The sequence below is a fragment of the Dromiciops gliroides genome, chromosome 4 (assembly GCF_019393635.1).
Source record: "Dromiciops gliroides isolate mDroGli1 chromosome 4, mDroGli1.pri, whole genome shotgun sequence".
Taxonomy (NCBI): domain Eukaryota; kingdom Metazoa; phylum Chordata; class Mammalia; order Microbiotheria; family Microbiotheriidae; genus Dromiciops; species Dromiciops gliroides.
In genome coordinates this window covers 38,616,325-38,643,127 of record NC_057864.1, presented here as the reverse complement: position 1 = coordinate 38,643,127, position 26,803 = coordinate 38,616,325, and the positions used below count along the sequence as shown (strand labels likewise).

Sequence of the window (26,803 nt, the reverse complement as noted above, 5' to 3'; positions counted from 1 at the left end):
ACAAAGAGTGCACATTTAGATATGGTAAATACTTTACAGGTTGTATTCAAAGGGCCATCTACTACCATTACTTTATATCCATTATCACTTTTGAAAATCATAAAAGTTTTTGTTGCCAGACTTCCTTCCTTCCATTGCCCTAAACAAGAAAGCATTTTATATTGAGTTGAAAGTAAGGGGGCAGCTAGGTGGCGCAGTGGATAGAGCACAGATCCTGGATTCAGGAGGACCTGAGTTCAAATCCAGCCTCAGACACTTAACACTTACTAGCTATGTGACCTTGGCAAGTCACTTAACCCCAATTGCCTCACCAAAAAAAAAAAAAATAAAGTAAGGAAGGACTATACCTAATAGAAAAATAAGAGAGAAGAAAGTTCTACTTATTTTAAGATTTTAGTATCTCCCAAACCAGGAAGTACATCTTTGTAAAGTCTAGGTTGAGAACCCATCTAGAGTATAAGTATGTGCAGGTGGTATCCCTGAGTATTCAGAGCTTCAGTACACTTTTAAGTGCTGAAGCCTCAAAACTCACCAAACTGTCTTGTGTTTGGCTTGACTGAGCAGATTTACAAATGAAGAGATCATATTCATGCCCTTCTTCTGAAGTGCTGTGATAAGCGTTTTGTAGCATCACAAAGGAATGATTTTTTTTTAAGTTATTGCTAAAAGATGTGGAGTCCTAGTAGTTCTGTAAAACTCATGCCCCTTTTACCTAGATCTATAAATCTCCTTGTGGGTTTCATCATAGTAAATCTAACAGAACCTTTGACTCCCAATGGCAGAAATCAGAAGAAACCACAAAGAGATGACTAGACTCAGGTAGATACTTACTGAACAGTTTTCTGAATTCCTTTTCTTTTGACTCACTCAGAGCTTCAACCAATACAGGCTTAATTTTCACCTCATCCTTATGGCTTTCCATAGCTTTAGGCATATAAGGCAAGTACATTTCAGTACTTCATCTGATTGCAGAGACATACTTCCTGTCTTCCATAACTCTTCATAAATTTTTTCATCAATGTGAGGGTCATACAGAGATGTTCTCTATCTCTCTATCAATCTATCAATCTATCATTTATCCATCCATTGCATCCATCCATCCATCGCATCCATCTATCTATCTATCTATCTATCTATCTATCTATCTATCTATCTATCTATCTATCTATCTATCTATCTATCTATCTATCTATCTATCCATCTATCTATCTATCTATCTATCTATCTATCTATCTATCTATCTATCTATCTATCTATCTATCCATCTATCTATCTATCTATCTATCTATCTATCTATCTATGTCTGTGTCTGTGTCTGTGTCTGTGTCTATATCTATATCTATATCTATCTACCTGTCTGATAAGGGCCCATTATAAAAAGGTGCAGGGATGAATATTCTCTGGGTAAGAGAAGTGTGCATAAGCATGAGCAGCACAAGACACACAGTAAATATATCATGCATGGGGGGAAATAATGACTTTAGCAGGTCTTTATGTTGACTGTGCTTGTTAAAGTCAGTCTTTTAATTGTGCATTCAGTTGAGGACTTGAGGCTGTAAACCGTCCACAGAGTGACTGACTTCCCAGGCAACCACTCAGTTGGACATCTTGGAACTAGTGATGCCTGTGGTGTAGGAGGATGAATGAGGAGGTGTCATTAACAGTGGTAGGAACTTCTCAGGGAGAGGACAAGGCCTAGCTCAGGAGGTGGTGACTGCCATTAATTCCAATGAAATTTCTCTTTCTAACTTTTCCTACTGGGTTTTGTTGGTAGTATATAGAAATGCAGGTGATTTGTGTGGATTTATATTATATCCTGCAACTTTGCTAAAGTTGTTCATTGTTTAAGCTAATTATTTAGTTGATTATCTAGGGCTGTCTAAATATATCATCATATCTGCAAAGAATGATAATTGTGTTTCCTAATTGCTTTTTCTTTTTTAATCATAAAAGTATTTTATTATTCTCCAGTTACATGAAAAGATAGTTTTCAAGATTTCTAGTTCCAAATTTTTCTCCCTCCCTCCCTTTTCCTCATTGCCTTTCTTATGCAATTCCTATTCACTTAGGAATGATTCAATTCCCTTTTCTTGTCTTGTTACTATAGCCTAAATTTTCTCACGTTTTCTTAAATCACTGGATTTCCTGTTTCTGTAAACTTAATGAGATTTGGGGTCTGGAAGTTAGCTGATTGGTTCCAGCCCTTCCAGGAAGCCCTGCCTAATCTTGTTTTGTCAAATTTGAAGAAGGAAGGGAGCGGTTTATTCTGACTTTGTAAATAAAACTGTTACTTGTATTTTATGATCCCTAAATGCCTCTTCATGAATTTATAACCTTGGACCTTGAATTAATGGACTGGTTTAGAATAAACTTAAATAAGCCACTGTCTTTGGTCTGGAGATGACCTTCTCCCCCTTTATAGTGTAGGGCCAGCGAAATGGTCCAATGGATGGAATTTTGGTCCTGGAGTCAGGTGAACTAGAATAACTAGCTGTGTGACTCTGGGCAAGTCACTTAACTGTTGCTGGCCAGTCAGTGAATCAATAAACATTTATTAAGCATCTAAAATGTGCCAGACTCTGCTAAATGCTGGTGTCTACCTCAGTTTCCTCTACTGTAAAATGGAGAGGGGGTAATAATAGTCCCTACTTCCTTGGTGAGGATGAAATGAAATATTTTTAAAGTGTTTTACAAGTCTGAAACACTATTGTAATTATTATCATTATAAATGTTATTATCTGATTAGCGAGGGAAATTAATATAATAGAATATCTGACTCTGGGAGAAAAATATGTGGTCTTTAATTTGATAAAAATCTCTTCTCTCTGAATTGCTGTACTTTTGTCCCTCCTTGTCTTGCCTTCAGGAATTGGCAGATCCTTCTCTCTGCTTTGGAGGTCTTCATACTTGGGGCCATTGGAAACTGCTCTCCCTGTTGCTTCCTTATCTTTTTGTGACTAACTCCCTAAAGCAGCTTTACAGCCATCTACAATAAACAAGTCCAAGGTTATAGGAGGTAGGCCAACAGGCTCCTTGTGGGAGCCTTGACAACAAATTGGATATGGGGGTTAGTGAGAGGTGACTGGCAGAATGGTGGTGTCCTCAATGGCAATAGGGAAATTTTGAAGAGGACAGGGTTTAGTGGGAAAGATAATGAGTTCAGCTTTAGATAGGCTGAGTTCAAGATGTCTATGGGATATCCAGTTTGAAACGGCCATTAATACTCAGGTGGTGATGGGAGACCAAAGATGACTGCTTCCTCTCTGCATAATGCATGGAGAAGAGAGGCCCTTTTGATTGGTTGCTGAGCTAGAACTTAGTGTGAAGAAAAAGGCACTAACCAGCTAAACTGAACTCTCTCTCCTAGTGGTAAGGATGGATGTAAGTCTCTGAGTAAGGGGAGAGTTTGTGCCAGAGTGGCTGATTCTCCCCACCTGGGCCACCCAAGACTGTGAATGCATGGCACCTTTATTTTTTGCTAGATGTGGAGACCATATTTCTTTCTGTTGTTAATATCTTCCTTGTTGGTTTATCTATTTATGTTTAAGGTCTTTGAGTTTTCTTTTTCCTGAGATCTTTGGTAATTTCACTGTTTCCCCCTTATTTCTGACTTTCTGACACCCCTCTGGTGACAGTTTCCCTGGGGGCTGGATTTCAAAGTGTCTCAGCCTCTTCCCATACTGGGCAATGCACAGTTCACCATCCTAAGTTTCTGCAGTAAGTGACTAGGGCGGGGGGTCAGAAGAACTGGTCCCCACTCTTTTCTTCAGGCTTATCCATCTAAGTGCCATCCAGTTCCATGTGGGGCTCATTCAGTCTATTCCTTAGTTCCCAGGTCAATGGCCCAGAGTGCTGCTCTGCTGTCATTAGAGCCTGGACAAATATCTGCTCTTTATAATTGGGATCTTTGGGCACTGGAAGTCAGTGGGAGTTGGAGTGTGAAGATGGCTTCTGTTGCAAGTTTGGTTTGGCTTATGCAGCCTTGGGCAGTGTGGGAAAGCAGGTCGAATGAATATTCTTTAGAAGAGTATTCATTAGGGGTCAGCTAGGTGGCACAGTGGATAGAGAACTGGCCCTGGATTCAGGAGGACCTAAGTTCAAATCCGGCCTCAGACACTTGACACTTACTAGGTGTGGGACCCTGGTCAAGTCACCTAACCCTCATTGAATTACAAAAAAAAGAGTATTCATTGCTATTAGTTCACTGAGTTTTAACTTTGTTTGAATTCCTAGTGTTCTAGTTCATGGAAAGAGCTGAAATTATTCTATCTCCAGTGAATTACTCCTACTTTGGAGAAATTTTAAAAGTCATGCACACTGGAGAAAATATCTAGTCCTCTATCCTGTTGGTCATGTGACATATAAGATGCTTCCTTGTTATTTTCTAACTCACAGCTAAATCTTGCCTTCTATAGTAAGCCTTCCTTTATCCCTTTAATTCTAGTACTTTCTGTGCATCAACTCTAATTTCCTTTAGTTCACATCTACAGGAAAAACAACATATTTCTGGTTGTAAATCTTTTGAAAACAAGAGTTATCTATCAGATTTATGTTTATCTTTTTTTTGGCAGGGCAATGAGGGTTAAGTGACTTTCCCAGAGTCACACAGCTAGTAAGTGTCAAGTGTCTGAGGCCAGATTTGCACACAGGTCCTCCTGAATCCAGGGCCGGTGCTTTATTCACTGTGCCACCTAGCTGCCCCTTATTTTTATCTTCCTTAAGCTCAGGTGTGACTGTATCACACAACTTTCCTCCTCCCCCATTCAGTAAACTCCACTGTTTTACTTTGTATATTGGAACCTAGAGGAAATTCCAAAGTTTATTCAGACATCAGTTTTAATATAAAAGTGAGGGAGGGGAAAACTACAACAATCTGTTGAAAGAATATAGTGGTCCAGGGGAGGACATCTCACTAGAAGAGAAAGCTGTAGCATTGAATATTTGTATTTTCATTCAATTAAAGAAACATTTCATGAACATTTGATATGTACAAGGCTTTCTTAGATGCTGGGAATAAAAAGGTGGGGGGAAATGTCGATCTTTGCCCTCAGAATTTACATCCTAATCCTTTGGCATCAAAGAAGGATACAAAGTTGGGATAGTGTCTGGACTAGCTTTTCCACTTTCCAACCACCTTTCACAATCCTGGGTCTAAAGGACTCATTAAATTGTTTCATTTACCCAGGAGCTCAATGTAATATTTAACTGTCTTAACTGTCTACCTAGTCATGAATACAGTGTTGAGATCTCAACATAAAACTTCTACTGACAGAGACCTGGAGAAATCTGGAGTAGCTTTTGCCCTATCCTCAAGGATTGATTTTAAGAGGAGGAGAGAGAAAGTGAGGAGAAGGGGCAAAAAGAGGAGGGAAGAAGGGGAGGAGGAAGGGGACAATGAGGAGAATGGGGGGAGGGGGGAGGAAGAGAGGACAAGGGCTTAGGAGACACCCTCCTACAATAACCCTCCCCTTCACATCCCCAAATCTCCAAGAACTGTAGGTGTGGCCCCAATGCCAACTGCTAGCACCCATAAGGGCAGCTTTCCTAGGGGTGGGTGGAATAGGAAGTTCAGTTGCTGTTCCCTGTCAATGAAGCCCAAGTCAACTTTCCCCTTCAGCTCTACCTTTAAGTCCCAAGCTCCTCTGCTTTCAGAGGCCCCAGCAAGGAGACAACTATTTCAAAACTCTCACCCTTGCCCATCCTGGTACCCCTGGGGTTACAGCTCTCTAACTCTCCAGGTTTATCTATTGACTGGACACACTTCTTTCCCCTCCCCACCTAGTCAGCTGCTCAGCCTCTGTCTCCACTGCTCAGAGTCATTTAAGCTCAAGTCCTGGGGTGACAGCCCAACTTCAAATGCAGGTACAACAATCTATAACAAACAGCACTGATTTCTTGACGTTCCCAAAAGTGTCAAAGGAGAGTGCTTGAACAGTTCTGAGAAGTAAACCCATATCCTTATATACATAATGAAAAGAGGCTCTAGAACTAAGGAGAACTAATCTTCTCCACATGGGAAAGCAGGGAAAGAGCAAATATCTTGTTGACTCTGCTTCAACCCACCAAATGTCCTTTTTCTTTTCTTTTTTCTTGTTTTCTTTTCTGGTTTCTATTTCATGATTGTTGTCTTCAAATAGTTGAAAGGTTGTCATGTGAAAGATTAGACAAAGGGAGCTCATTCACAGGAAGCACAGCTAGATGGCATTTGTAAAGAAGGTTCCTGGCTCCTGCTAAGGAAAGACCTCTGAACAGAGAGAACTGACTAAAAGTGGAACAGGATACCTCACCTATAAAGGGAGTGAATTCTCCATCGGGGCGGGGGGCAGTTTGAGCTGGGGCTGAATGACCATTTACTGGTCAGGAATATTGTAAGAAAGACACATCCTTTGTGCCAGGGTTTGACAAATGCTTTCTGAGATTCCTTTAGTCATATAGTTGTACAATTCTATTATTATTTCAGAAAGCTGAGTCTCATCTTCTCTGTCCCAAGGTTAAACATTTCTCATTTAAACAACACGGTAGCTCTAAGTAAATGAGAAGGTGAAGCTCTTCTCTTCACAATATATTACAGTCACTTCCTGAGTCACAGTTAGGAAATTTGACCTAAAAATTCTGGATCTGACGTTGCTGTTCAGTGGCATTGCTGTACTCATTTGCAGTTCCTGGAGTGATTGTGCTTGTTCCTGAAGAGAAATGAGAACAAAAAGGCATCCAACAGACAAAGTGTAGGTGAAATCAGAGGGGAACCTCACTTAGGTTTGGCAATACAATTTAATCCAAACAAGGACTACTACTAACTTCTAGGTGGTGGGATACAAAGACAAAAGCAATAACAGTCCCTGCCTTCAGGGAGGTTACATCCTATGGGGTTTCTTAGTGATTGGTAGCCTCAAGTTCTAACTGCTTAAATATTTTCTTAATTAATTATATGAATGTATAAGATTCTTTGCTAAGCTCTGTGGAGGATACCAAGAAACATAAAATACAATCCTTACCTTTGGGGAGTTTACAATCTAATTAGGGAAACAACATGAATACATATAAGGAAAACAGACAATATAAGGCAGTATATCTGAGTTTTCAAGGAGTGGTATAGAGAGGCACTATAAAGTTCAGAAAAAGGGAATAACTCCTTGAATGCTGTGAATTTTCCCTTCCATTCCTCCATCCCTCCTTCCTTCATCCCTCTCTTCTTCCCTCCTCCCTTCCTCTTTCCCTCTTCCTGTCCCTAGCTCATTTTTCCTTCCTTTCTCTCTTCCTCCTTCCCTTCCTTTGTTTTCCCTCTTTCTCTTCCTTCCTTCTCTCCCCCTTCCCTCTTTCTCCCTACTTCCCTACCTTTTACTCTTCCTTCCTTCCCTCCCTCTTTCCTTAATTCCTTTCCTTCTCCTTCCTTCTGCTTACTTTTATCCTCCCTTCTCATCTTCCTTCCCTTCTTCCTCCCTTACTTCCTTTTCTTCCTTCCTCATTTGCTTTATGTTTTTTATCTTATCTCCAGAGGCTGACACAGTGACCAAACAGAGTAGGTGCTTAATAAATGTTTGCAAAATGGATTAATAAAAAGAGATAGGAGTTATTGTCCTGGACTGTATTAGTCTTCTGTTGGGTTCAAAAGGTTTTACTATTCAAGTGTTGTAACTGAGTAATCTCCATTTATCTAAATTATTAAGAGGAATGGGGAAGGGGACAGATGTTGAATTGGGATAATGTAATACCTGTAGTCTCCTAGCCTGCTCCCTCTCTTGCTCAGCCAATATCCTCCTCCTCTCCACTTCCATGTTTGCAAACATTTGCCTTAGTTCGTCTTCTTGTCTCATTTCATTTTCCAGGTTCATCTGCTCCTGCTTCCATATCAGTATTTCCAACTCTTTTGCAGCAGCTGCTGCAGCTTGTGCTTTCTTCTGTTGCTCTGAGAAGAGAATTACAAAAATTTAACCAGAGGTAAATAGGGTAGCAAGGTGGCCTAGTGGATAGAGGGCCACCCCTGGAGTCAGGAAGACCTGAGTTCAAATCTGGCATCAGACATTTACTAGCTTTGTGACCATGGGCTAGTTGCTTAACAATATTTGCCTCATTTTCCTCGGTAGTAGAATGAGTTGGAGAAGCAAATGAAAAACCATTCCTTTATCTTTGCCAAGAAAACCCCAAAGGCAGTCACAAAGAGTTGGATACTATCAAAATGACTGAACAAAAACAACAACTAGAGGTAGAGGGCTGCTCACTCCACCAGCCTTCTGTCCCTGCTTACTATTGATTTTATTTCATAGAGCAAACTTATTGGACCTCTTTATAACCAGTATTTTTCTGGAGAGAGATTAATGTTTAGGAAGCAAAAAAGGAGTCTTAGTTGATTTCAAATGCTCTCAAGGACATCAAGTCATCTTAAATAAGATTTCTGAGCACAGAGGACACAATTCTCAGGACTACTCAGGTTAGGGTCTCTTTCATGTATTTCTCACCTTTGATCTCTCTTTCTTTTGCAGTAAGGGTTTGGTCTGCCTGCTTAATTGCAGCAGCTACAGCTTCCTTTGACTTCAGGTATTCTTCCAGTGCTTTGCCTGCCTGGAGGACAGGAGGACAATGAATTCAGTGATGATGTATGGGTAAAGCCAAGGCTCGTTCATTCACTTGAACATAGCTCATACGTGGGCCACCCAACAGACAGCACAATCAACTAGTCACCTCAAGGCTGGGAAAAGACCCTGGAAGTTTCTTGACTCCCCTTAACCAGCAACCTTGAACCTATGGCCAAAGGGAAGGTTTACCTGGATCCCCTTCTTGGGCTGCTGGTTGTACTTCTCTATGAGCTCTTGCTTCTTCTGAAGGAAGATGCCATAGCCCCCTGGTTTATAGAAGGTGTTTTGCTTCACTGATTTCTCCAGAGGACTGAATATATCCTGAAGCAAAGCTCTGCACCGCTCTAGGGACTTTCTTTCATTTTGTTTACAGAAGTCTTCTAGCTTGGCTTCTAGCTCAGTCTTTAAAGTGATTAAATAAAGAAAAAAGGAGTAAGACATAAGGGATGCAAAAGAATCCCCTATTTCAGAATTCAAAAGGACCTCAGTAGTCATTTAATCTACCCCATGTCCCATGCCACCCAAGCCCTTCTAACTTTTCCTTGAATAATTCCAAAGAAGGAAAACTGACAGCCTCTTACTTTTAAGTCATTCTAATTGTTAGGATGTTTTCCTTCAGAAGATTTCCCTTGAGAAAATGTTAGGTTTGTCGTATATAATTGTGATGGAACATTACTATGGTATAAGAAATGATGAGCTCAATGATCTTATAAAAACGTGGAAAGACTTGCAAGAAATAATGAAGAGGGAAATAAGCAGAACCAAGAGAACATCGTATACAGTAATGGCAATATTAAGAACAACTTTGAGCAAGTAAGTCACATTGACTATTATAAATGTGCAAATTAAAGAGAAAGGACATATGGAGAAAGATACTTTCTGCATCCAAAGAAGGTACTGATAAATAAAAGTATGTATAAAATAATTGTACATATCTATTGCTATTTGCTTCTAATGATAGCCATTTCAAGGGCTAGGAGAGGGAAAAAGGGAAAAAAAGACATTTACATGATAGAATAGCAGTTTGTACATAATAGATTTGCAGTTTCATGTGTAATAATCTTTTTGTGTTATAGAAATGTTCTATTCAATAAATTAAAAATAAATAAGAAAGAAAATTTTCTTCCTATACATTCCTATAAAACCAACATCTGTTGTCTCTGTGAACTTTAAGACGCAGTCACAGGGGACCAAGTCTGTTTTCTGATCCATTAGCCTGACATCTACTCCTATTGGATCCTTCAATATATCAAGAGCACAAGAACGTTGATCTAAAAATTTCAGAAAGTCCTTCCCACTATTGTCTTTGCTTTGGACTATGGTATATAACCCATATTGCAGATCAAAAGCCTCAAGTGGACCTTTCATGTGTAACAGTCTTACTTCCTAGGACTTTAAATAGATATATTAAATGAGCATATTATACTAGATCTGCAGAGCACACAAGAGTCAGGGGTCTTTTGGTCACTATTGAAAATGGGATGTCAGGGTCACAGTACTGAGATCTGGGGATTTCAAATTTTATAAGAGATGTCGTTCACAGGCAAAGTCCTAAAATAGCAAAGGTACCTCCAGTGATTTTTGGAATTTCTGGTTCACATCCTTGAAAGAGTCCTTGATGAAGACTTGAATGGCTTCCTTCTTACAGATGACATTTATGTCCAACAGTTCTTGAATGGTTTCTGTGGGGAAGTGGACCTCCTTTCTCATCATTTCTTCATACAATGTAATGGCCCTTTGAACTGCAGCTGAGTTCTCTAGCTCAGCCAGTGCCAGGACTGCATTCTCTATACAGGGAATATCTCCATTGGTGATGGCCTTGACATAGGTCAGGACCAGGTGTCCTAGACCTAAGAGAGAAATCAGGCAATCAGGAGAATGGCCAGAGATATCCTGTTTAGGAATGAGGCTGAATCTTAATTCTTTCCCAGGTGGGCAGTAAGGGTTTCATTTTGTTTCTCAGAAAGTGAGCTTTGTTATTGAATCAGGAAGCATCATGAATGCCTAGGAAATAAGGAATATGTTTTTGGTAACCAAAACTCTGACAAATGTGGTACGTATGACTGGTCTGGCACAAGAAGACAGTCATTGCCTTTGTCCATGGTAAAGCTATGAAGGCTCCTCTAGCTCTCTAATTCTAGAGATCCTTACAAGTACTACAAAGAAATCATAGGAAATGTTAGAGAGAAGGAGACTCACGGGGCCCAGTGACCACACCACCTCCTGAGAGAGTCTTGGCCTTAGCATTACTGAAGATGTAATCACAGAAGTTTTTAGTACTTTCCACAAAATCTTCATCAAGTTCATCATCATGAAGTTTCTCAAGATATTTGAGCTTCTTTCTAGGAGCAGGTGGGGCAAAGACGAAGCATTTCCTGTTTAGAAAGAACTTCTGGATACACAATCTGGCTTCGTCACTGGTACCTTAGGAAAGGGAAAGAGGAAGAATATGGCATGGAGCGGAAGTTGGTCTGGGGGTTTGTCCATTCCAGTTGTGTCCTCTCTAGAACATTTGACTCACTCCTAACCCAGGAGTCTGTAAGCATGAGGTTGATTAAAGAAAAAGTAAAAGGACAAAGAACTTGTCCCATGAATACAATTATCAGTAGATCCCAGTCATCTAGATTCTTCTAAGGCTTGTATCATATCCCTTTTGGGGAGGAGTCTGGGGACTATCACTGTACACAGACAAACTGAATACAAATAAGAGCAGTTTATGTGATTTCCCCCATTGCCCACCCTTATTCCCTGGCACCTTTGTTCAGCTTCAGAGCAATCTCCAGGTACTGATCAGAGGTGATGGGCTGCCCATTGATTTCCAAGTCCAAGATGAAATCACGCACGGTCCACACAAAGTCTGGAAAGAGGCTCGCAAATTCCGTGGAGTCATTCATCTGCTTAGTTTTGGGGGAAGATTTTGCCTTGATTTTATCTGTCAACTCTGTCACATAACTGGGGTTTTAATTAAGGGAAAAAAGTAGAAAATGAGTCCAGCAGGCATCATTCCTTAAGTCTCCCAATTCCCTAAAGTCTTATACTTCTTTTCCCCTAGAATCAACTTACTGGCCCTTTTAGCCAGAAGAGATTTTCCTGACAGTTACTGAGTATGTGTGTGGGTATGTATGTGCATGTGTGTGTGTGTGTGTGTGTGTGTGTGTGTGTGTGTGTGTGTGTAACTGGATCCTTATTTTCATCAGTACAGGGAACTCCCAGTGAGGAATTTCCCTGTAGAAATATAGATTGATACTTGCTAATGATTTACAGCTTTCAATGGTCTTGGAGCACTGAGACATTAAGTGGTTTGCTCCGTCAGAAGCAGAATTATCACCAAGTCTTCCTGACTGCAATGGGGGATCTCTATCCACTAGGCCATGTTTCTATCTCTGTCTCTTTCTCTGACTTTGGTCCTCTCTGTATTTCCCTTTCTCTCTGGTTGTCTGTCTATCTCTCCTCTTCTCTTTTAACTGTCAGTGATACAATAAAATGTGGACTTCATAGAGGCTTCCTTTGGGAAGTAGGGAGCTATCCCACTCCTATCCTACTATTCCTTTGAACAGTAATAACTAGCATTTGTAAAGACCTTTGAAGTTTGCAAAATGCTTTCTCAACATCATCTCATTTTATGCAGGATACTGCAGCTGGTCCATGGCCTGCTGGTTGATGGTGCCCATGCTATTGTAGACAAAGGTGCTGCTCAGTAGCACGGCCAGGGCAAAGATCCAGGTGTCATTCTTGTTGTCACCCTAGAAATCAGATCCCATGATCTGGACTGAATGCATGACTCATTTCCATTCCGTGAGATGCCCTAGGTTACCATGATTATGCAGTGGGGGAAAACCAACTTGTTTGGTCCTTGTTATACCTGAGGCCTAGAACAGCAATGGTTAGTGGCATTTGGTTAAGCAGGGTGGCATCCACCTTTTCTTACCTTCTCGACATCGCCCAGGCCTTCAGTGTCCAGAAGAACGAGGGTGTGATTTGGCTTCTTGGGATGAGGAACACACCACATCCAGATGCCCTTGGTGTGAGACTGCACTGTGGAGCCAAGGGAGAAACCTGCACAAAAGTTTGGAGAGAGGAGCCAGATGGTAGCAAGGTAGCAATTTGACATTTGGGTGCGTGGAGGGCATTCCAATCAGAGTTGTGGAAAGCATGTTGGACGTAGTTTGAGAAAGAGCTGAATTCAAATCCTGCCTCCAACACTTACTTGCTGTGTGATTCTAGTCAAATCGCTTAAGCTCAGTTTTCTCATCTTTAAAATGAGACTAATAGCAACTACTTCATAATTATTGAGAAAAATTATATATATATTATATATGTATATGTATATGTGTATGTGTGTGTGCATATATATATATACATATACACACACACACACGTATATGTAACACTTCGAAACCTTAAAGGGCCATTTAAGTGCAGTGATGTTGTTGATGATGAGTACTATAATTAGTACTACTACTAGTACAGAAGAACACGATATATTTTCACACACACTTTTTTTTTTGGTGAAGCAATTGGGGTTAAGTGACTTGCCCAGGGTCACACAGCTAGTAAGTGTTAAGTGTCTGAGGCCAGATTTGAACTCAGGTCCTCCTGACTCCAGGGCTGGTACTCTGTCAACTATACTACCTAGCTGCCCCAATACATTTTCATAGAAGGAAAGAGACAACAGCAGAATTTCTTAACTTGAGAGTGAGATAGGTTAGGTCTCAGCCTCTCAAATGCCCAAAGTTGTATAGAAAGTAACTCAATTTTGATTTATTCAAGTATGCTCAGAGGGCCACATGAGATAAAGCTGGTGAGGTAGGTGAGAGCCTGGTAGGTCAGGGCTGCAGATGTTAAGATGAGGTGTTTATGCTTTATTGGGGAGACAAGAGAGCAGTGTGGCTCCTTGGGGCTTATGAAGTAGAAGGTTGACTGACAAAAGGGGCTGGAGAAGGACAAGGGCATAAGATGAATGGGAAGGATGTTGAAGAGGTGCTTCACTGGGCTCTAACCTTGTAAAGAAGGTTGGAGATTGATGTTGGGAAGTAGAAATTCTGGGGAACTTGAGGATCAAGATCTGGCTAAAAGAGGAGGAGAAGGGCAAGAAATCTGAAGGCAGAACATGTTTGAGAAAAGGAGAATGGCTGAGGGGGTAAGGAGGGAGCTAAGGAGGAGGAAGAGGTCAGACAAGGGAAGCCTGCATTGGTGAGCAGAGACAATGGAATCAGTAAGATGAGACAAGAAGTTCCTAAGGGAAGGGGAAAGCAAGGAGATGTGGCTTTCAAATGGTTAGGAGATCACAAAAGGGTTATAGAGGTACTGTGCCTTCTCCTTGTGCCTCCCCCACCCAAACACTGAAGTCCAAGGCCTGCTCTTGTGCTATATACCCATGAAGCCTTTCTGATCCTGCTCTTGCATCTTTTCTGTATTCTCAGGGAGAGGCAGCACTGATTTGAAGTCAGAATACCTGACAAACGAATTGAGTTTACAACCAAGAATCACCTACTCACCTGGCTCACCAACTTCATCACCAGCTGGAAGACCAGTGACATGACTCCAAGGCTGTAGCCAGGATACTTATTAATAAACATATAAATCAAATAGAATGCACTGAACAATGTGTTTCAGTTAAAACTAGCCATTCCCTGTAAAGAATATTTTGTTCCGGGGCAGCTAGGTGGCACAGTGGATAAAGCACCAAAGCACTGGATTCAGGAGTACCTGAATTCAAATCCAGCCTCAGACACTCGACACTTACTAGCTGTGTGATCACAGGCAAGTCACTTAACCCCCAATGCCCTGCAGAAAACAAACAAACAAACAACAACAATAAAAAACCCAAGAATATTTTGTTCCTGTGTTCATCATTGTAAAAGTTCTACGTTACATTGTTTAAGTTTGTTCCACTGCCATAGGAACACTAACAATCTGCATGAATCTGAGAGCATATAAAAACTCAGGATCCTGTGATTAAAATTTGTCTCTTGGGCATGGCTTGAGATCCTTGCTTTTCTCATTTTCGACTCTGGCACAATTGCACTGGGAGAAAGGGAGAGAGGTTGAATGGTGAAAAGTATCTCACATAAAAGAAGCAAGAAAAAGCTTATGGAGTGGAGGGGAAGAAGGGGGAGGATTGGGGGAGTGAATGAGTGAAGGCAGATTGGGGGAGGGACAGTCAGAAGCAAAACACTTGAGGAGGGATAGGGTAAAAGAAGGTAGAAAATAGAGTAAATATCATAGGGATCAAATAGGATGGAGGAAAACACAGCAATAGTAACTGGGGAAAAATTGAAGCAGAGACAAGAGCAATGGAAGATGAGGAGAAGGAGGAGGATGAGGATGGTATTTACTTTGCTGGGCTATTGTGAAGAAAATTCTTTGTCTGGTATAAGGTACTATATAAATGTTAGCTATTATTGTTATTGCAATGATCAACCACATGGATGTTTTGTAAGGAAATCTCCCTTTAAAGTACTATATAAATGTAGTTTACTATTTAAAAAAAGAAAAAAGATGAGCAGGATGCTATCAGAAGAACCTGGAAAGACTTACATGAGCTGATGCAAAGTGAAATGTACTGTATACAAAATAACAGCAATATTGTAAGATAATTTGCTGTGAATGAGTTAGTTATTTTCAGCAATGCAATGATCCAAGACAACTCTTATGAAAAATGACTTATGAAAAGTGCAATCCATCTACAGAGCAAGAACTGATGGTACCTGAATACAGGTGGAAGTATATTTTTTTGTTGTTAGTTCCTTTTTTTGGTAAGTTCCTTTTTCTAAAGTTTTTTGTCTGCTGTGTTTTGCATGACTGCACATGTATAACTTATATTGAATTGCTTGAATTCTTAAGGGGGAATAGGGAGGAAGGATGAGAATTTGGAACACAAACTTTTAAAAACCAATGTTACAATTTCTTTTTATATGTAAGGTGGGGAAAAAAACTAAAAAGAAAGGAAGGAAGGAAGGAAGGAAGAAAGAAAGAAAGAAAGAAATAGGGGGCTTGAGAAGGAATCTAAGCTCTACCATTTACTAGCTCTGAGACCTCAGCAAATCACTTACCCTCCTGGAGCCTCAGTTTCTCCACACAATTCATTTGGAATGCTATAGTCCTTTCTCATTCTCAATTCTGAGAAGATGGAGGTCATCTAAAAGTAATTTTCTCAAGAATCCTTGTTCATTCCCCTAAACTTATATTCCCACATACTCTATCTTTCCCTTCATTCTCAGAGTAAGAGGAGGTCCTCCTTCTTGTCAAGCCAAGTGCTTTTGCCTGTGCTTTTGATCTATCCTTTCTAGACTGCTTGTGATGGAAATGTGAACAGTGAATAGCAAACCCCCAATTATTTATCAACCTTTATTTCTGTAAAGTGTGAAACTTGGTTTTTCTAGATAAAAATATGTCTTGAGTTCTGTCTTAGCATATTGACTCACTGGTATTTTAAAGATTCTATAGTTACTTTGGGGTTTCTCTATTGTTTTATTCCCAGACTTTGTTTCTCTATCCAGAAATGCTTGAGATTGGAGGGAATTTTTCTTGTATCCTGATGCTTTACTGAATCTATTACCCTCGGTTACCAAAGATTTGTTAATTTCCACATCCACTAGTCTTTTTTCAGTCTTCATCCTTCTTGTTCCCTCCACAGCATTCATCCCTCTCCTGCCATACTCACTCCTCTCAGGCTCTTCTCAGTTTCTTTTGTGGCATCATTCCCCATATTCTTTCCCATAACTCTGGCTGTACCCCAAAGCCCTCTTCTTAAGGCCTCACACATCTCTCTTGGTGACCTTAATAGCTCCCATAATTTAAATTATTATTTGTACACAAATGACCTCACATCTATCAAATGTATACACATACACATACATATACACACATATATAAAGATATATAAATATACATGCATATATTCACACACACACACACACACATATACACAGAAAGATGAGCCCTGGTCTTTCTGCTGAATTTCTACCCCAGCCCCTACCTCCGTGTATCTTATAGATATATCAAGCTTCATATGTCCAGAAAAGAATTCATTGGCCTTTCCTCCAAACCTAAGCTTCTTAACTTCTCCATTGTCTCTCAAAGTCGCCATTATCTTTCTAATCACTCAGATTCACAACTTGGCAGCCTTCCTCAGCTCCTCATTCTCCTTCACTCCACTTATATTTTCAGTTCCTCAGCTTCATTTAACGTACCTTTGCACCATTTATTGCTGCCAGTTGCCTCTCTATTCACATAGCCACCAACCTACCCAGATTTTACCATCTCATTTCCCTGCTTCCTAATCTCTAGTGGTACTATTTTGCTTCTAGGTTCAAATACAAAGCCTTCTATGGGTCATTTAAAGTTTTCACAATCTGGTTCCAGATTACCTTTCCAGGTCATTATATAATACTCCCCATCCTGCATTACGTGGTCCAGTCAAACTGACTTTTTAATATCCCAGATATGATACTCCATCTTCCATATTCCTGCCTTTGCAGAGAACTTACTCACTGCTCATCTCTACCTCACTGAACACCTTACGAATTTTAATGCTTAGCTGAAACACCACCTCCTAGGTGAGCTCTTTTCTGAACCCCCAGCTCTAGGGCCTCCCTTCCCCAATCCCCATGCATTTACTTTGCCTTGATTTGTGTAGGTGGATGTTCTTTCTCTGGAAAAAATTTAAGTTCCTTGTGGATAGAAACTGCTTCATTTTTGCCTTTGTAACTTTAATGCTGAGACTGGCAGCTAATAGGCACTTAATAAATACCTAATTAATTCATTTGCTGAAGCTATTGTCTTAACTAGTTTCTTTGCTAATTTTCTATGGTTTGCTAAGCAAACCCTCATGTTGTCTGTGACAGATCATTTTTGTCTCCTTTTAACCAGTAGTCATGTCTTTCTTTTCTTTAATTTTTTGTTGCTATCAATATTATTTCTATAATCATATGAAATAATAGTACAGAAAGGGAGCATTCTTACATAATTTCTATATTCATTATAAAAACTTCCAATAAATCTGACTTGTGACAGAACTTTAATTTTCTTAGTAATTGATTATACAGCTTGCTAAATATTCCCTACCTCCCCATTTACCTTGGTCTTTCCTAATTGTTTATCTTGATAAGTGACCATCTCCTTCTCTGTTTCTTATCATAAAGCCATTGTTGTCAAATTGGTCAATTTTGACTGTCCCTCCCCCAATCTGCCTTCTCTTCCTTCTCCCCTCCCTCCTTATGCCCTTCCCCTCCCACTTCCCCACAGGGCAAGATATATTACTATAACCACTTGAGTGTGTATGTTATTTCATCTTTGAGTCATTTCTGATGAGAGTGAAACTCATTCACTCCCCCAATTTTCCCCTTTCTTCCCCTCCACTCCATAAGAATATTGTGTGTACCTTTGCTTATCTTCCAATGGGAGAATATATTTGGTAGGAAGGTCAAATTTGACCAATGGTCAGAATATTGTGTGTACCTTTGTTTATCTTCCAATGGGAGATTGTATTTGGTAAGAAGGGGGGAAAATCTTTGAAGAACACTATAAGAACCCTGTTTAAATCCCTAAGCAGCAGAACAATCACTGCCAATCCCTTACCACGCATGACTGTTTTCCATTCTCAGCTGGTGGCCAGGGATGATCTCTTCCTTCCCATAGATACTGTGACTTAATTTCCTGAGTGGAAACCTCCCCAGTGGTGTGTCTTGCATTGTTGGGTTGTGGTTTCTTATCCACTATGTCATTTTATTTCATTTTGTTGGATCATGCACTAATCCACATTTCATACTATAGTTATTGGGCTTCTGTTTTTCTCCTCTTATTAATTTCATGTGATCTCTTTTCTTTTTAAAATCAGTGTTTGGTGCATGACAGATTTTTTAAAGTTTACATTACTTTGATGCTAGTATACCTGTGAGTTAAAATCAGTTCTTATGTGTAGCCTATATTGTGTAATCTCCATTCTATCTAATACTAGTACATTTTTTTTTATCCATTCCTATCCTGGGTTCTAAGAAAATCATGTTTTGATGTTTCCTTATTAATTACTAAAACTGAAATACCTCTCATTAATTAATGGATTAGTTCTGTGCTCCACCGCAGTTTATATATTACTTATTTAACTAACTGGAGAGGCTTCTTTATCCATAAGCATAGGTTCCCTTTTCTCTAGATAGGTATTCACCTTCTCCCCAACACCGAATCTTCTGATTCCTAGGCTGAAACATTGAAGATATTAACTATACTATATACTAGCACTGTAACCAACAGGGAAACAAAGTCATGAATCAATATTTATAATATGTCAGCTGAGAGAAAGTCATAGCCAAAGCCACTTTCAATGACTAACTACTATGAACTTCTCATTTTAGAAACCTAGTTCCATCATTCGGTTCTTTCAGAATATGCATTAAAATCTCTTCTCAAGAATTCTTTTGATATTCCTTGGTGAGATACAAGTCATATTCGATTATCCCTGCAAATAAATTCTTCTAGTTTCTTTCCCTCTCCACTCATCAGCTGTCATAGTTAATAGTCTCTCCAGAATGACTGTTAATCTCCTATTCTTCAAAGAGATTTCCCATAGACTGGCAGAGATATTGTAACATTAACTACAGTTTTAGAGAGTGAGGTTATTAAATTTGATATTATACCAGTGTATTCCCACTCTGTCTTCCCCAATCCCATATGCTTATATCATTCCCATTTAACTGACCTAGTCTAAATTCTTTGAAATTATTTATATTGTTAATTTCTGTTTATTTTTTATTTGTTCGTTTCTGTCTTTCTTTCAGTCCTTCTCTCTCTCTGCCTAGTAAAGACTGTGGTTCAAAAATCTCCCTTCAAACTCATTTTAAGCAGAGAAATGGGGGGAAATGTAGCCAAAACAAGTTAGATTATTTTATCAGAACTGTTAAGGAATATGTAAAAATATATATCTCTAATTTACTTAATTAAGATGATGTCATCTTAAACATCACCATAACTAATTAATTAACTGTTATCATTGGTCAATGCTTTTTTTGTCTTCTCCCTTTTGTTGCTATTCCCTTTTAAAAGAAATTGTCTTTTGGGGCAGCTAGATGGCGCAGTGGTTAAAGCACCGGCCCTGGATTCAGGAGTACCTGAGTTCAAATCCGGCCTCAGACACTTGACACTTACTAGCTGTGTGACCCTGGGCAAGTCACTTAACCCCCATTGCCTAAAAAAAAAGAAAAGAAATTGTCTTTTGCATTATCCTCCTTGTTCCTTATTTTCCCTTTCTCCTAACCCATTTATTTTTAATTCCCTGATTCATTGTCTCTACCTTTATTTTTTATGCTCTCCTTGTCCCTTATGAAAGAAAAACTGGAATATCCTATTTGCATTCTCTTCTCTGCTTTATTCCTCAATTACTGTATTTGAAAAGAATCAGGATCAAAGGAAGAAACTTTACCTATAAGGAGCCATTAATTCCTATGACAAAGACCCTAATCTGACATGAATGGATAATATTCTGTATGTGTTTACAGAGTGATATGTCTTAGACTTACCAGTTTTCTGCCCTGCCAGCTTGTTCATCAGGTAGGATTTTCCAGTGCGATAGAGTCCCACAATTGCCACCACCACCACAGGCTGGGTAACTGTAGTAAGGACCTGAAGTGCTTTCTGCTTCACCATGAATTGCCCATTACTGTTCTCAATTAAGCAGACTGGGGCTCGCATGGAAAGACCACTGGCCATGTTGGAGGAGGAATGTTACCTGCAAATGCAAAGGCTGCTCAAATAGAACCTGGGAAACACTAAGTCATTTTTAGCTGAGCTAGGAAAACAGCATTCTCAGGACTATACTCCTTCTCCTGCTTGTAACCCTCCCTACAGACTGTGCTTCCAGGTAGAACCAGAGTCCCTCTTCTCCCTTTCCCTATTAATACCCTTACAATTAAGTCCTGATTAGTGTGAATAATGAATCCTGGGAAGTGATCACATTTATTTGAATGCCATTATTCAAAGTCAAAATATGTTAATATATTTCCAGACCATTCTATTGTGCTGTAAGAAACGATGAGCATGAGGAGTTCAGAGAAACCTGGAAGGACTTGCACGAACTGATGATGAGTGAGATGAGCAGAACCAGAAGTACATTATATACAGTGTCATCAACATTATGTGTTGATCAACTGTGATAGACTAGAATCTTCTCACCAATCCAACTGTACAAGAAAGTTCCAAAGAACTCATGATGGAAAAGACTCTCTAAATCCAGAAAAAAAGGAACTATGGAATAAGGATGCTGATCGTACCATACTATTTCTTTTGTTTTTGGTGCTGTTGTTTTTCTTTTTTTGAAGTTTTTCCTTTTTGCTCTGATTGTTCTCTTATAACATGACTAATGCAGACATATGTTTAATGTTATATATAATATATATACATACACACACACACACACACACACACATATATATATAACCTATATCAGATTACCTGCTGTCTAGGGGACGGGGGAGGGAGGGGAGGGAGGGAAAAAGATTTGAAATTGGAAATCTTATCTAAACAAATGTTGAAAACTAAAAATAATAATAATAAAATACCCCCAAAAAGGTATTTCCAGACCAATGAGAATTTGTAATATAAATCTTAATAATGCAACTACGTCACGGAATGAATTATTTGCATTAATTGGGACCTAAATGTAATTGCTTTTGAGTATCCAGCCTCTCTTCAGATCCAATTTACAATAAAAGATCGTGACAGCTATCTCTCCAAAAAATGTATGGAGAATTTAGAGTTGGAAGTGACCTTAGAGATCATCTAATCCAGTTTACAGGAACCTGAAGCACAGAAAGGTTAAGTGACTTGTCCAAAGTCCTACGGCCAGTAAATAGCAGAGATTGGTTTCAAACCCAGGTCCTTTGACATCAATTCTAAAGCCTCTCATGCCCAGCATCTTAGATTTTAAACTGGAAGGGAATTTAATTATCTTTTTGTTCAATGATTAGGAAACCGAGACTTAGAGAGGTTAAGCAATTTGCCCAATGTCAGAGAGGTCATTAGTGACAAAGGGGGAATTTGAACTCAAGTCCTTGGATTCCTAAATTCAGAGTTCTCTTGGCAGTATCATAATTCACCTATACCACATTTCACAAATATGTGATACTTCTTTGGGATTCTTATATTCCTTCTTATATGCCATCAGAGGGCCCCTTAGCTTGCTTGCTTCCAGTCCTCTAATTATTGGTACTTAAATATGCTCATTGAAATTCTGGAGCGTCAATATTTCAAGGATTCCTAGCTCTTATTTTACTCACATGTCCAATCAATTGCCAAATCTTGACATTTCTATCTCCACAATATTTCTCCTATCTATATCTGTTTCTATTTCTATATCTATTTCCATGTCTATATATTTCTTCACCTATATCTATTTATCTCTCTCTATCTACCATCATCATCTATCCCCTTCTTTAAAGTCACACAACAGCCACCCTAATTCAGCCCCTCATCATCTCTTCCCACACTATTGCAATAGTTTCCTAATTAGTCTCTCTGTCTCAAGTCTCTTCTTCTCAATCATTCTCTTTAAACTTGAAAAAGGAGGTTTTCTTAAAATACAGGTCACTCTGCCTAGTTAAAAATTCCTTCAACTCCCTGAAATCTTCTGAAATTATGAGTGAGATAAGTCACAAACTTATAAGCTAAGTTTTTGGCAGAGAGATCTCTCCAGTAAATATCTGGACAACTGAACACCCCCCCCCCGCCCCCGCTTTATGCCTATACTGTGTTTCTGTGCCTGATTTATAGTTTATTTTCCAAACTCTTCATCTAGTTTCTCTTTCTGTCTAGGTCAGCAGTGTACTTCCATCATAAAATTTCTATTTTTTTTCTTCTTTTGAAATTCATGAAAATAGGTGATGCTGAAAGGCCCCTTAGCAGCTTTGCTGGGGAGATACCTCAGAGCAGTTTTCTTATTGGTGACTGATCCAGGAAGCTCACAGAAATCCTAGTACCTGGGGCACTGTACCCTGGTAGTGGCTACTGGTTGATGCAACTCTTCCCTCTTTTGGCCAGTGTGTTTTTCCCTCAGTTTTCTCCAAAGTGCTCTTTCTTCATTATCCTCCTTACTCCTTCTGTCTCCTTTGCTAGCTCATCTTCTATGCCTATGCCCTAAGCATGGATTTCTCCCAGGACTCTGTGCTGGGGTCTTCTTCCATTTGCCTTTTGTCCCCCATGTTTGAAATTCTCTCCCTCCCATGCTCTGCCTCCTGGCTTTGTTTTCCTTCAAGTCCCAGCTAAAATTTCACTTTCTACAGGAAGTCTTTCCTGTCCCTTCTTAGGACTAGGAAAGTACCTTCCCGTTGTCTGTTATCTTTGATTTGTCCTGTAGGTAGCTTGGTAGGACATACTTACTTGAAGTTATTTTTCCTCATTAGATTGTGAGTTTCTTGAAGTCAGGGACTTTTTCTATTCCTGACACTTAGCACAGTGCTTGGCACATAGTGGGTGCTCAGTGTTGATTGGCTGGTTGAGAGAATGTGGCTCCCTTGTGGGTTCTCAAAGGACTTTGTGTCTTTGAGTTGGAAGGATCATCATCTAGAGCTTGAGAAGTCACCTATTCAAACGTCTCATTGTACAGATAAAGAAACTTAGGCACAGAGAAGCTAAAGGACTTGCCTAACGATTGAGGACATCTAGATGAAACCATGGATAAAGCACCGGCCTTGGATTCAGGAGGACCTGAGTTTGAATTTGGCCTCAGACCCTTGACGCTTACTAGCTGTGTGACCTTGGTTAAGTCACTTAACCCTCATTGCTCTGCAAAAAACAAAATTAAGATAAAGACTTATACACAAATAGTAAGTGTCAGAGGGAGGATCTGACCTCAGGTCTTCTGACTCCTGAGCTCTTTTCTGTCTCCTAACTTGTCTCCATGTGAATCTATTAACAAGTACTTATTAAGGGGCAGGCACTGTGCTAGTCACTGGGGATACAAAGAGGAAGAGGATATGCTCCTTCCCTAAAAGAGCTTATATTCTCTAGAGGAACCAACATATACACAAATAAGTCCATAAAGGATATGTACAAAATGAACATAAGGTAAACTTGGAGGTGATGCAGCTGCAGCTGGAGTGATCAAGAAGGGAACCTTGTAGTAGCCTTGAACGGGCCTAGGTATTCTTGGGGGTTTTTTGTTTTTGTTTTGTTTTGTTTTGTTTTTCTGGGGCAGTGAGTGTTAAGTGACCTGCGCAAGGTCACACGGCTAGTAAGTTTCAAGTGTCTGAGGTCAGATTCAAACTCAGGTCCTCTTGATTCCAGGGCCGGTACTCCATCCACTGTGCCACCTAGCTGCCCCTTGAGCCTAGGGATTCTTAGAGGAGCAAAGACTATTCCAGGCATTGGGTTCAGCCTGTGCAATGGTTCAGAGAAGGGAAATGTACTCTTGTGTGTAAGGAGGAGCAAGAAGGCCTGTTTGGCAAGGTGGAATTAATGTGGCATGAGGCTGAAATGGTAGTTTGAGCTGAGTTGTGAAGTGACAAATTCTGACAGCTTTCAGATTCTCCAGTCCCTTTCTATGCATCGTTCTATTTGATTCCAGACTGATTGGTTAGACAACTCTTCACTGAGTCCCTTGTAGGGAAGAAGATGGGAGGGGGAGAGTCACAGGCACAGAGTCCCCAAGTTGAAGGGTGTTGGGGCCTGGGCTGCCTGGGCTGTCTCTGTCTGAGGGCTGTGGCATCATGTTGGTTGGCACTGCTATGGGCAGTGGTTGTTCTCTGGTTATTTCCTGTTAACTAGTTGTTAGCCAGGACTTCCAGGGCGCTCACCCTGGGGCTTTCTTATCACATTCACGTTTTTTTTTTGATGGGAGAGAAAGAACATGCATTTATTAAGCACCTTTTATGTATAAGGCATTGTGGTAAGCACTTTACAAATAGTTCCTCATTTGACTTCACAATGACCTTATCTTCATGTGAATCTATCAACAATTATTTATTAAGGATCCATTGTGTTCCAGGTGCTATGCTAGTTCCCTGGACTTTGTGAGTTAGTTACTATTATTATTCCTATTTTATAGTTGAAAAAACTGAGGCAGGCTAATGCTAGGTGACTTTAGTATTGGCACTTGGCTAGTCAGTAAATGCCTGAGCCTGGATTCGAACTCAGTTCCTCCTTACTCCAGGTTCAAAGCTCTACCTACTGTACCACCTAGCTACCTCTACTGTTCCCTCTCTGCTTGTGCTGGAGGGGTCATCTTTCCTATTGTCCATGGGCTTCTGGCTGACTTTTTCAGTCTGAAGTTGAAGTCATCTACTTCTCCTACAAGGTCATGCATCAACAGTTTACCAATTAATCAATTAAACAGAAAAGTGAATGATCTTCAATTCTCTTTTAAAAATCAAGTCAATACAACTTCCAATCTGTCTAGGTGCCCATGGCCCCTCAGACATCTAAACGGCCCTTAACTAGTTTTGGGGCACCCCCCTCACTCAGGAGTTCCAGGAGTCTTACAGGTAAGTGGCTAAGATCCAGACCTCAGCCATTCCCACTAGGAGATAGCAAATATCTCAAGCTATTTCCCCCTCAGCTATATTTCCCAGACAGCTGAAATTTCTAGTCTGGAGGAAAGTCTGGATCCAACATGCTAATTTCTCCTTTGGCTACTGATTCCCGAAGTCCTGGCCCAGCTAAGGAGTGAGATACCTTCCCAGAGGAGCCACTCCTCCCTCTGTGCCTTCTGATTGTTTCCTTCTCTGTAGGAGCGGGTTTGTGGAATAGAAAGACACCCCATTTACATGGAGCCAATACTTGCTCTCTTGCCCTTCTACTCACAGTCATTTATACCTTGAGTAATATATACTATTTCAATCATATGCTTAGCCTTGGTCCATTAACATTTTGAAGACTTGAAAGCCTGGACGTGACTTAGTTTCAGAAGTTTCCAGTTTTCAGAATAAGTAGAAAAAAAATAAGCCAAGATAAGTGAATTTCTTTTTGGGGGGTGGGGGTGGGCAATGAGGGTTAAGTAACTTGTCCAGGGTCACCCAGCTAGTAAGTGTGTCAAGTCTCTGAAGCCAGATTTGAACTCAGGTCCTCCTGAATCCAGAGCTGGTGCTTTATCCACTGTACCACCTAGCTGCCCCAAGACAAGTGAATTTCAATGAAAAGAGCCCATAGTTGGAAACAAAGATGGAGGATCCAGAGATGACAGTCCCAATGTCTAATTCTAATATATGGAAAAACCAGCTGTACAGAATGAGATTCTGGAGGGAGGATTTGGCAGTGTCGTGGGCTGTAGATTCCCACTCAGGCCTTTTTTTCTCTTCTCTTCTCTTCAACCAAACCTTTAGATCTCCAATATGCAATTTGGACAATTATAGGAATTTGCTTCATAGATAATCTTAAAATAGTTCAGCTTCCCAGAGGCATTCCCTCTTCCCCGGATCCCAGTGCCTAAAATGGTGTTCCACATGGAGTGGACACAGCTAATGTTGTGCAGTGACTCCCGACCAGACTGAGATCTCTGAGGTAGCTGAGGACCAGTCATGTCCTATTCTGGGGGTAATGAGTGGCCTACCCACCTGCCCCCTCAAACTCCAAGCAAAGATTATACAACAGAGGGCCATGGTGCTTTATGATGTCTGAGGGGCCTGATTGGAAAAGAAAATACTGAAAAGTTCTTACCACTTCTTTCCTTCACAATCTCTGTGTCTTCTGTGGTTTGTAGTTTGGGAGACTCCCTTGATTTGGGGCTTTTTCACTTGATCCCTTGACTCTGACTCTCTTCCAGTCTCTTTGTGAACCTGAAGCTCTGTGGTCACTGAACTATGAGGGCTTCCACTTTTCAAAACAATTCTGAGCAGCAGGAAAAAATGGAAATGTCGTAGAGGAAAGGGAAACAAAACAGCAGCAAGCACTTTGTGTGAGTGGCTGAGTGAGGAGTCAAAAAGAGGAAGTGCCTAATCAGGATAGCATTGGATTGGGATTTTTGGAGATCATGTCAGTTCACACTGATTTCCACGGGTGGAGGAGAGATTTGGGATTATCTAAAGTACAAGTTCATCTAAGATTTATTTATGTCTGTCCTTGGAATGTTGATTACAATTCTTTAGACATGTGTGTTATTTATTCTGGAAATCAACTTTAAAAAAAAGAGATGAGATGAATGAAGTATCTAATCCCTGTCTCCTGATCCTTTGCTCTATTCATTCCTTTCCTGTCTCTCATTTGGGAGCTGATAGCATTGCACTGACTAGTGCAAACCAGGGGTA

The 26,803-nt window shown here is 40.2% G+C and overlaps 1 protein-coding gene and 1 pseudogene across 3 annotated transcripts; both read right to left on the bottom strand.

Annotated features, from left to right (window-relative positions):
* Positions 1–487: 487 nt before the first annotated feature.
* LOC122754573 lies at positions 488–5,700 on the bottom strand (annotated as a pseudogene).
* On the bottom strand, positions 4,144–26,346 carry LOC122753279 (guanylate-binding protein 1-like). 3 transcript variants are annotated; one of them, XM_044000617.1, is made up of 11 exons: positions 26,217–26,345; positions 20,090–20,298; positions 12,502–12,629; positions 12,207–12,316; positions 11,329–11,525; positions 10,773–10,997; positions 10,143–10,423; positions 8,763–8,975; positions 8,457–8,559; positions 7,713–7,906; positions 4,144–6,683 (listed from the first exon to the last, which is right to left on the bottom strand). In XM_044000617.1, the coding sequence occupies exons 2-11, from the start codon at positions 20,277–20,279 to the stop codon at positions 6,525–6,527; spliced, it is 1,800 nt and encodes a 599-aa protein (XP_043856552.1). In that variant the 5' UTR covers positions 20,280–20,298; positions 26,217–26,345; the 3' UTR covers positions 4,144–6,524. The 3 variants fall into 3 exon arrangements, with proteins under 3 accessions (XP_043856552.1, XP_043856551.1, XP_043856553.1); XM_044000616.1 differs by having other exon boundaries at positions 20,090–20,313; positions 26,217–26,335; XM_044000618.1 differs by lacking the exon at positions 20,090–20,298 and having other exon boundaries at positions 26,217–26,346.
* Between the last annotated feature and the right edge of the window lie 457 nt (positions 26,347–26,803).